This window comes from Anneissia japonica, unplaced genomic scaffold (assembly GCF_011630105.1).
Source record: "Anneissia japonica isolate Jap-2015-1 unplaced genomic scaffold, ASM1163010v1 scaffold6788_len1366326_cov149, whole genome shotgun sequence".
Classification (NCBI taxonomy): Eukaryota; Metazoa; Echinodermata; class Crinoidea; order Comatulida; family Comatulidae; genus Anneissia; species Anneissia japonica.
This window is the reverse complement of record NW_022692324.1, coordinates 790,506-802,917: the sequence shown is the minus strand read 5'-3', so window position 1 is coordinate 802,917 and position 12,412 is coordinate 790,506. Positions and strand designations below refer to the sequence as shown.

Genomic DNA, 12,412 nt, shown 5'->3' with positions numbered 1-12,412 from the left:
ATATATATATATATATATATAATACTCTAGGTCTATATGTATATTTATAAGGGTAATTAATCGGAAAAATCTAACTTACCATATTCTTCTCACGTGATCGATGGGCGTGTTTCTTTTTACAGAGACTGAAACCACTTGTCAATTATTCTTCTCAAAACGTTCACCCTTTGTAAGTCGGTCATAGAGAGTTCCCTGATATTTTTCCTACTTTGGTATGAAAGTGGAAGTAAAGAGGAAAAGAAGCTCCTGAACAGAATTGTTAAACGTGCTTCAAGTAGGCCATTCATTGTCATCCTGCAATCTTTATAACGAAGCCTTTTTTTAAGAAGGTACAATCCATTATAAACGATCCATCTCACCCCAGTAACCCACTTAATTGTCAAATGCCGTCTGGCCAACGTTACAAAATCTTACTTGCGCTTACACGTAGTTAAGCTGATTAACATGTAATGTTGTCGTCATTTATATGCTGTTCACCAATGTAAATTCCATTGTATATATTTCTATTTACACTGACAATAAAGTATCTGTATCTTTATTGACTTATCGACAATAAAAAAGTCGAATATTCGATGTTGCCAATGAAATAAAAAATGTCCATTATTATATGCAAAACCATATGTCCTACTAAAATGGAAAGAGTCTGAGTTTCGCAACGTTATATTGAAACATCCAAATTGAAAATGAGTGTTGAGTAGGCTGCAAAACGTGAACGAGAATGTCCAAATTGCAAATCATCCATCCGGAGAAACAGCCATGAGAACACTAAAAACCCATCCCATCGAACAGTCTACCCTGTATATACACCCACTATCTAAAAATACTAGACCAGCTTCCATGCACAAATATTTATTCTATTGACACTACATATTTCCAGAAGTCAAGAAAAAAAAAGGGGGAAAAAACAGCTCTAAAATAAATTAATATCAAATGAAGCCAAGCACACCGTACGTCAAAACCAATCGTTCAAAAACATTTATAAACAATCATGGTTTGTTCCAAAATTAGTAACTTCAATCCCTTTCATGTTCTCATGTTTTGTTTTTTTTTTTTGTTTTTTTTTTATATTTTTTATAGAAAACGCATTTTAATGTTAAACTTCAATCACATTCTAACATGTATGATTTCGTATTCATATTTCGTTGATAATTGTCATTGCTTGGACAATATTTGGAGAATTTAAGCACAAAAAGTGGCCAAAGTGCTTTGTGTAAAAACATAGGAAACGGGATAGAAGAAAAAGAAATTAGAACAAAAACAACGGCTATTTCTGCTAACGCCAAAAGTCGATGAAAAGAATCAAGTAAAACGATTACAGGGAAACATAGCCTTCAGTGATTGACAACGAAAATTGTTTATGCATAATGCGGTAAATTTGCTGCAGCTGGTTTAAACTCCTTTGAAAACGCAAATTGCGTTTATATAGTTTAATCAACTGTCAAATAAAATTCTACAAATGGTCATTATATCCACACCCTACTCCGAAACGTCGCCAACATTAAATCATGTATTTATTGGACCATGAAAAACTATTAAATTTAGATCTATTTATAATTTTTAGAGATATTTAGATCTGGGACCTTAGCAATTTAAATGACCTGGGAATTTACAGCCGAGTCTGGATCGTCACTAAATTTTAATAACTTCTTCCTTGTAAAATTTCCAGAAAGTTTCAATCAGATCAGTTTATCAGTTTTTGGGATATCTGGTATAGGACGTCTAGCGTTAAATGGCCCACATGTCCACACCCCACTCTGGATCATCACCAAAATTTAATCATTTATTGCACCATGATAAACTATTTTAAGTTTTATTTTGGTCCATTGGTCAATTTTTGAGACATTTATATCTGAGACGTTAGTACTTAAATTGACTTTCAACTCACAACTAAAGATGGATCGTCACCGAAGTTAAATAATTTTCTTCCTTTTAACTAACTTGGTTAAACTTTCAAGAAAGTTTTATTTAGTTTAGTTAATCAGCTATGACGTTTCCTTTTAAATGGTCATCATGTCCACACCCTACACCGGATCGTCACCAAATGTAATCATTACTTTAATAGACCATGACAAAAACTATTTAGAAAAGTTTCATTTAGATTCATTGAAAACCCTTTTTTGAGATTTTTAGGTCTGGGACGTTAGCACTTACTTGGCCCTCAAATTCATACCCGAATCCGGATTGTCACCAACATTTTAATAATTTCTTCCTTGTAACTTTTTGCATTCAGATCAGTCTGGGACGTTTTCATTTAATACTCCGGATCGTCACAAAAATGTAATCATTTCTTTATTGGAACATGACAAACTATTTCCTTTAGATCCATTGATTGGTTTTGAAGATATTTAGGTCTGGGACGTTAAAATATTAAATGACCCTTAAATTCACACAAACTTTCAAGAAAGTTTCATTTAGATCGGTTACTGTAATCAGTTTTTGGTATATCTGGTCTAGGAAGTTTCCCTTTAAATGGTCATCATGTCCACACCCTACGCCCTCAAGTTCACAGCGAAACACCAAAATATTTTATTTCTTGTAATTTTGTTAAAAATTCCCGAAAGTTTCATTCCGATCAGTTTTAGTTTTAAAATATCTGATCTGGGTTTTTTTTTTCCTTTGCATGGACTTCATATCCACACCCTTCTTTTGATCGTCACCAAAATGTAATCATTTCATTATTGGACCATAATAAACTATTATAGAAAGTATCATTTAGTTCCATTGACATGGTTTTAAGATAATTAGGTCTCTGAAATTATAAACAAATTGACCCTTACACTTAAGCCGGGCACTCACTGCGTCGTACGACGGATCCACCTCTGCTTCCGGAGAGCAATAAACAACGTAACGCCATCTGCGGATTGTCAGTGGCAGTCTGAACAGATCCCCATGAAAAAAGCGATCCGTTGGTTCCGCGTCGTCGCGTCGCCGTCGCGCTCAGTGAGTCCCCTGCTTTACACACTAAACTTGATCGTCACTAAAACATAATATTTTTTTCCATGTAACTTTGTTAAACTTGTCAGAGAGTTTCATTCAGCTTAGTTTTGAAATATCTGGTCAGTGACGTTTTCTCTAAATTCGTCGCCAAAATTTAATCATTTCTTTACTAAAGCATGACAAACTATTATAGAAAGTTTCATTTAGATCCTTTAATATGTTTTTGAGAAATGTAGGTCTGGGACCTTAGAAATTGATATGACCCTCACATTTACACCCTAAACGGGATCGTCACCAAAACAAGATAATTTCTTCTTTTTAACTTGCTTAAACATTCCCGAAAGATTCATTCTAAATAGTTTATCAATTTTTGAAATATCTGGTCTGGAACGTTTTCCTTTGATTGGTCCTCATATCCACACCCTACTTCGTCACCAAAATGTAATCATTTCTTTATTAAACATAATAATTTCTTTTTTGTAACTTGATTAAACTTTCCCGAAAGTTTCATTTAAAATATCTGGCATGGATTGTTTGCCTTCAAATCGCTTTAATTTGTCCACACAACCACACCCCAGTTACGCGGCACATCTTTGGTATATGGTATATGTTTTTAAAAATCGAAGAATAGGAAGGACCAACAATATATGCAAGAAGAAAAAAATATCAGAACAAAAACAATGACCTTTTCTGCTACTGCCTTTCCTACAAATAGCAGGAAAGGTCATTGTCTTTGTCTAATAATACTAACAAGAGCACTCAGTAAAAGCATATCTCCGCCCACCTCAAATCCCTTTCTATAAAATAATTCGCCCAATATATGTTCCTAATTTCCAACCACCAACCCCATTCACTTTGCTCCGCTATTCTTTTTTTTTTATTCAGCTTTAGGTACTAGGGCCAAGAATATGCCAATCAGTGAACTTAATCACTCTTCAAAGTGGCAATCCCATCACAAGGCAACAGGGGCTGTATGGACTAGCACACCGTGGTAACCCCTACTCATTTTGAAAAAGATATACTGGATTCTTCAATGTGCACATGAGCCAGTTGTGTACACTGGGCCTACTGTTTATCGTCCTTATCGGTGAAGACTCTGTCCACCTGCAGAAACATAGACGAGCGCACCGTTCGAGCCAGCGCCGATATTATGGCTGCAGATTGCGGCGCCCCTGCCTTAACTGCTCGGCCATTCGACTCGCCTGAAAAGAAAATGGTGTCTCCATAAATTTCTGTCTGCAACAGATGTCTTTTTAGGCAATCTCTGCACCGTAAACGAGGACGAGCTTTTCCTCAACCCATGAAAGAACTCTCTAAAGAAAATGGCCTTGGTATTTGTTCTTTATCTGGGTGAGCAGTGCATTGACACTAGGCATACCCACTCTTTCTTCAAACTTCAACATTTGTGATTTTGTCGCATAATGTGTCTTAGATGGGACATCTGAACTCTTTGTTATTTTTTTGTTATTATTTTTTTTCAAACTCATGCTTTTTGTATTGTTTTTATTTCCATGTATGTATCTCTCTCCAAACAATTTCATCCATTGTATATATATTCATCTAATTAATAATAAATAAATAAATCTCCTTGTCCAACGAGTTATTACTCATTACCGTGCTGCTAAAGTACGTGAAAATGGTTGTCATTCTTCAGTTGTTTCCATTCAGCAGGGTGTTTGGTTGGTTATGCGGTCGTTCTCCGTGTGGTGACTGAAAAATGCGATACGATGACAAAACTATGGAGACCCATCGGCATGTTGTACTGAATGTGGGTGCGGAACATTGGAGTTCAAAAGTGTGCCACAACGAGCCATAGGACCTAGGGCGAGAAAATGTTAGGCCCTTGTATATTAGCAAAGTATTTTCGCTCTCGAAGTGACCGAGGTGGGTCGTCTCCCTAGAAATCATTAAGGCCGAAAAGACTATTTAATCAAAATAAATATCGTATGACTATTTAACAATACTAATCAACTAATAATATGTATGTATAACACTCATTTGTAATTTAAAAACGTGCTTGCAACTTATATGTCTGTGCCTGAATCGTCCTTTGAGTACTACGTGAATTTAATTATCGTCCATATGTTACATTAAACAAATGTATTGATGGTCAAAGTTCCAATAAAACTTTGCCAATATATCCCTAAATAAGCATTAAAGTCAATCGTCCTCAGGAGCGGATTCAGGGAGTACGGGGACTACTTCTCCCACCCTCGAATTAAATTCCATGTACCAGTGCCCATTGTCTGAAGGATTTCTAACCTAAAACGTCATGTTCCCTATCCAGCTTCGTTCCCGGTTATATTGTATAAGGTACCATTCCAACATTTAATAATATAGACTATTAACAATATAAAAATTAAGAAACTAACACAAATTTATTTTCCCTATATCAATGGTACGCCTACGACTTTTGGATCACTTTTTCTTCAGGTCGTCTAACTAATACTTAGGCTTAAAAACTGTCACTTCGATACCACGAATTATGTTTCCTTGAAACAAAATATTACGATAAGGCCAATCTGCATCAAATAACCATAGGTTTACGGTCCAATCGATGATATAGGCTTTTATTATCCGAATATCCTAATTATTAGAAGGCATATATACATTGTTTTAATTTATTTCAACATGTTATTTACAATGTTTTACATGTCTATAATAATAGGCCTACGGGTAATTATTTATCGATTTATTTATTTATTTATGCTTATTTATTTATGTTTTAGGGCGAAGGATTCTAGGGTGGGGTGGGATTTAGCCCTATACATTTTTGAAAATTCAGAGAAAATGTACCGTATTGTAAAAAGCGTTGTATTAGAGTGCTGGGTAGTAGTGAGTGGGGCCCGAGGCCTCTCCGGGGCTTAATTGGACATCTGTAAATGGGCGATGTCTCCAGAAAAAAACAGGCATAACTAATTTTTTTTTAGTTGAATGGTAAAATGCTATGTCGTAGTTTTTTGAAAATTATATAAAACATACAGTATTTTCAAAGGGTTACGGTATATTGTGCTGGGTAGTAGTAAGAGGGGCCCCATAACCTCTCCCTGGCCCATGGACTGAGATTAGACACCAGGAAAGCATACAGGCGTTACCCCACTGTTAAGGCTCGGTAGTAAAGTATTAGGAAGTAGTAGCCGGGCCCGGGACCGCCCCTTACCCCAGGGCTCACGGGCGTTACGCTACTGACCATGTCAACTAATTGTCGTGGTGCTGAGTAATCTGGTAATGATCGGTTAGCTTCAACCCCACAGATGTGAACGTGTGAGGCTCCTCAAAGTTGGATAATAGAGAGCATTACGAGACAAAAGAACAAATACGATGTTGGTTGCCACTTTTTATTTATTTAATCTTTCCATCACTGTTATTATGCATGCATAAAAACCCTGAAAACACAATATGATACATGATTATTATTATCTTCAGTGATCACTATAACTTTACTGATCATTACCACCCGTAATGAAACTATTATACCAACACTGTGGCAATTAGTAATCTATTGTGAATACAATATTAACAATCACTGTAAACAATTATTGAATTTGAATGAGCATTCAATAGCAATCATAATATTAAATGCACTAAGTTTAAACAGAATCAATTCAATATACCTGAATCAAATCATGAAGACTACTTGAACAAAATGCTTATCTTCCTTACACCATACGAACGGAAATAAGCTAAATTGGGATAAGTACATTATATATTAGTACTGCTTCTTTAACGTTGTTTATTGCAAACATGGAAACTGTACAACAATCGTCCAAGAACCATTATGGCGATATAATTAACGTTATATAACTAGATAGAGGCTGTTATCAACTTTATTTAATTTTAGTATTGACTATTAATATGTTATCAATATTATTACTTATTGACTAACAAGAACAGATAGACGTCATAACATTGCAAGTTTAGCCAAAGTATCAAATACTATAGTGTACTAACACATGTTTAACAACTAAAACAAAACACGTTCCTTCTATGAAAACCAAATATCTTCTAACGCAGCGACCGATGAAAATGTATTATAAAGAGTAAGCCACCTGATATGCAAATTGCAAATAACGATCTATGCAGAAGTGTGCAGCGATCCATACAACAGCAAAACAATAGGGAACGCAACAAAAACATTATTCCAGTCCACGACATAATTAACAGATACCACTTCTTTCATAAAAGATGTTTCGAATCACCAGCAAAATAAATATAAATAACATAGGCCTAAAAATGAAATTAATACAGCTTTGAATTACTCATACAACAGAACCATAAGATATTAGATCTTTCAATAAGTTACAGATCGAAAAAAAACTAATGATTGTTTTACTATAAAAATTCTTAAATTACTAGTATAAACATTAATTGACGAGCAACGTCTCTTTATAATTTTCACCCGAAAGCCAAACACATTGAAATAAACAAAACTAAAACTTTTAAGTTTTCATATTGTAGTACAAAGGGTTTTGATAGTATATTATTGAAAATGAAACTATTGATAACGCACGCATTACGGAAGAATACTGAAGGCCACATTTTATGCACGTTCCTTTACTGTAAATTTGATTTCCTTTATTTTCGTTCGTATTAAGTAAATTTTCCATGACTCAAGAGAAATCGTTACAATTACCAAACTATTGTAATATTTACTAATAATCATCAAACTAATTGTTAAACTAGGTTAAACTAAACTAAAACCCCAAATATTAGATAAATAATTTATGGTACATTTGTACTTGTTTATGGTCAAATTTCTTCTCTTGTTGTTGTTAAGCGCCCATGGATGCCCCCCCCCCCCCCCCGCCCTCCGTCAGGGAGAAAAACCACAAGTCGTCGGGGAGAAAAACAATTTATATGGATTTTCTACATATTAGTAGACTCTAAAATCGATTAAATAATTCCTTTGAAACCCCTAAATTGTCAAGATTTTCGGGGGTTCTGCCCCTCGGACCACTTTCGGAACATATTAAGTGACGATCGACCACGCTCACTTTGCTCTCGTCAGGGAAGTATGCTCCCTCGTCAGGGACCTCGGACCTCCCGTCGCGCAAATCCTGGCGTCAGCCCTGTAAGCGCCTCGAGGTTGTGACAACGTGCGCCGATATATATATCTATAATTATTTATTATTACATATAGATGTGTGACCTATCAAAATGTCTAGGGGCCTACTCACGAAAGTTTCCATCAGTCTTGCCATGAATGCACCGCGTCCTAAATCACTGTATATAGTGAAAAATTGAGGCAAGCATGTCGGGATACTGAATTAACGCGGTCTTTTAAGATTGTAATTTGCATCAAAACCTGTAGGTAATAATTAATGATTTAATCTGTGATTAGAGTCTTTGATTTTCCCTACACAGTCGAACACGACGCTTTTCTATGTTGGCGTTTCAAGCACATACCGAGTTCAATTATAACTAGCACCAGGAAGGATAAATGTTAAGGCTATAACTCGTGTTTTGCTGTGGCCACTACAAATTCACTGTTCTAACTTAGAGGTATTTTCAGTATATTCTACTTATTTTGGCCCGTCTCTCTTGTTTTGTAAAGTATTTTTTGTTTGTCTTTTCTCATTAATGGTAGGCCCGTCTTTCTTTAGTATATTGATTATAGTGACCCAGTCCCTTCATTGTGGTGAACTTTGTCAATTTCTTAGGCTAGGCCTTTCCCTTGTGACTTAAATGTAAATAATATTAGAAGGTTAATTGTAAATACCTGAGTTAGGATACTTTAGTTCTATATTGTAATTTGAATTATATTGATTTCAATATTGATAACTATTGTAAATAAAATTTAACAATTATATTTTTTTCAAGATTAATTATCATATATTAATTACTATGAATGAACTCAAGTATGGCCTGCAAATATTTCTTCAATTACGAAGCAAGCGGAAATTATTAGTTCTTTATTAATTTCTACTTTAAAACTCTTAGCATCTGGAAGATCGTATCCGTCGGGATGGTAGCTATATTAAACGACATATTCCAGTTATCTCTGGTAGCTTAAGACAATGTAGACCTAGACCTAAACCTAAAGTTAGAACCCTTATTTATTGTTTAACGCTGTCTCGTATTTCACCTGCTGGAATATTATTAACAAATGCAGGGTCACTTAATGATAAAATGGATGAGTATAGATGCTGTACTGGGCAACAGAATTAACATAGCAGCTGTAAAGCTGTAACTGAAACGTGGCTAAATTCTAACAGTGTTCAAGGTTCAAGCTTACGTAGACTACTCATGTTAAATGTAGCTCTGATAACGGACGACGGGGTGGGGGGTTTGCCTTTCATGTTCAAAATGATATTAATATAAAAGTAAGTGACATTCCACCGCCTATACATTGATAATGATGATTGCGAATTTTAATGCTTGTGAAAAAGATTTGACTTCAAAAGGTGTTGCTATTCAAACTTTATTCGCCGGTGTTATCTATTACCCGGCCCTCCCAATGTTACAAATGCCTCTGAGCTTCCTAGTCACATTACCCGTACAGTTGATAGCTTCAGGACCTATGATTCCTAAATAAGATTCCTAAATCATTGTTTGTGGCAACTTTAATGATCCTAATACTTCTGAGTTAGAGGCCAGTTTGTTTTGGAAACAGGTGGTTAACTTTTCTACCAGACAAACTGCACTCCTCGATAAGATATTTTGATAACATTCCAAATTTATTTACTGAAAAATGGCACTGTCCCTTATTGGCCGAAGTGACAATTTCTGTATATTAATATATGCAACCATTGTCAAATATGGCAAAAGTAAATCGGAATCCGACTCATTGTTCGTCACGTCCACAAGAGACTCATTGAGTCGTTTGGACAATGGATTACTGCATATAATTGGAACCATCTTGAAGTCTATGTAGACTCATCAGATGTTTTGAATGTCTTTAACCAGGAGATTAATGAGGTCTTTCAAAAAAACCATTCCTCAAAATTTCCACTATCAAACGTTTGACTGACAAACCCTGGTTTAATTTTAAATTAAGCAAATTGATTTTGAAGCTCCACAAGGAATATCAGAACGGACAATTTGTTTTATAGAGATCGCTGCGTTGCACTATAAAAAAGAAGTTAAATTCGCTGAGGCAAAATTACACATTTGAAGGGAAATCAACATGGATAATGGCACCGTAATATCCAGAAGCTTTGTAACATGAGAAAGAAACCAAATCAAATTCCTTGCGCTGATGTTGATTCTGTTTGCTTAGGCCATCGATTGCCATTTCTCACGCGTTTGTAATCAGCTTTCAGCATTAGATACCAGTGAACTTCCGGTGTTCATTCCAGCAAGAAAACTACCGATGTTTGGAGTCCTTTGAATTGTGTTTTGGCACTCGTCCAGAAGGCGTTCAAAATCAAAAATAATAATAAGTAATCAGACTCCAAACCTATCAAAAATAAATAAATAATACTGTGCAGGTGGAAAAGCCTTGCTATATCGATCTTACCAGAAACACACCAAAACAAAAAAATTATGTCAATGCCAGTATTATTATTTTGCTTTAGAAAATAATCTGTTTATTTATTTATTTATTCACGGTATAAAAATATAACACCAAAACAGGCTGAAATCGTTGGTTTACAAAAAATATATACATATATGTTATAAATATCAGAAAAAATTACACCAAAGGCAGCAACAATACAAAAAAAAAAGGAATTAATGAAATTCACAATCAAATTAAACTATAGAATAAATTATTGAAAAAAGTTATAAATACAAGGTCATAAAAATTAACAAATATTACAATCCATTTACTTAAAAATTTAATTTAAAATGAGAAATATATATACACAATCATCAAAATTTGCAAAATTTGCAAATTGACATAAAAAATCCTCAGAAAACAAGGAAAAAAAAGGAAAGGAAACAAATTACACACACACAAAAGAAAAAAAAACGCAGATACAAGACACCAGCAAAGGAACCATGTACGAGATTAAGATCAACTACTGCACTGAAATTTTACGTAATTAGCAATGTGTTTACCTATACTTATTTAGAATTTTACAAATAGTAAGAACCGGAGAATTTCTAAAACGGTTAGTCCTGCCAAAAGGGATATCAAGGGGGGCTTATTTGGGGAAATAGATCTAACCGCTCTTGTAACAACACGGTAATTGGGAAGGATATACCTATAGATGTCAGATTCCAAAATCTTCTTCCCAAAATTGAGGATAAGGGCTTCTCTCCTAACATAGAGAGTGGTGAGGTTTGTGCACTCAAGTGCAGCCTCATACGTTGAAAAAACGGGGCCTAAAATAATGCGCAGCACTCTTTTCTGCACCCTTTCAATACTTTTAACTTGAACTGTTTATGAAAGATATTAAAGATAATGAAAATATTAAGAAATATTATTCATTAGAAACCTCGTTTACTTTAACCCAGTAGCCTAATCGTTAAGATAAATTAAATGATTGAGTGATAAACGATTGCTGGCTTATATATTTCACAGGAACAAATTATTCAAGGCTATTGGTGAAAAAGATTGGAAAGCAGCAAGAATCATTTGTGAAAAGGAAGAACATCTTATTAACACTGTGAATCAGGTATGGCTGCCAACGAATCAATCTCTTGACGACGTCTGCATATTGTGTGCCTGAGCGAATCGTCATTAACGCTATGTGTTTGCCCGACTTAACATGCTTTTGGAGCCAATCTAAAATTTATATTTTTGATATTATCTGAAAAAGTATAATAAATGTACTATTTGACAAACTCATCTCAACAATGTTCACAATAATTTTCACACTACGATTTTTTTGCTTGATGAGGCAAAATTACACATTTGAAGGGAAATCAACATGGAAATGGCACCGTAATATTCAGAAGCTTTGTAACATGAGAAAGTAACCAAGTCAAATTCCTTGCGCTGATGTTGATCATGTCTGCTTAGTCCATCAATTGCCATTTCGCTCAGTAATAATTCCAATACCGAAATGTTCCCAAATAATAACTCTTAACGATTATCGACCCATTGCTTTAACCTCTGTAATAATGAAATGTTTTGAACGCATTGTTCTAACATACTGAAAGTCTGAGTGTCCGGTAAATCTGGACACTTATCAATTTGCGTATAGACCAAATCGTTCTACAGATGATGCCGTATCAATTACTCTGCATAAGGTCTTAGAGCACCTGGAGTGTGATAAACGATATTCAAGAATTTTATATATTGATTTTAGCTCTGCTTTTAACACGATAATACCTCACAAACTGCATGCAAAAATGACTAAAATAGGTTTTGATATATCCATTTGTAACTGGGTCCGTAATTTCCTCACTGATCGACCTCAGTTTACCAGAGTGGGTACCCTCGCCTCTAAAAAACAAATTATTAATACTGGTGTACCACAGGGGTGCGTCCTCTCACCCTTTCTTTTCACTTTGTTCACATATGATTGTGTAACAACGCTCCATAACTGCCACATAGCCAAGTTCGCTGACGACACCACCATTGTAG

At 35.0% G+C, this 12,412-nt stretch overlaps 1 protein-coding gene across 1 annotated transcript in view; it reads left to right on the top strand.

The window, feature by feature from the left end:
* Nucleotides 1-12,412, top strand: part of LOC117100243 — a 32,820-nt gene that overhangs the window by 1,511 nt on the left and 18,897 nt on the right. Inside the window, exon 2 of the mRNA XM_033239844.1 lies at nucleotides 11,405-11,498. Coding sequence (XP_033095735.1) covers nucleotides 11,405-11,498 — 94 coding nt within the window. The remainder of the gene's footprint in view (nucleotides 1-11,404; nucleotides 11,499-12,412) is intronic.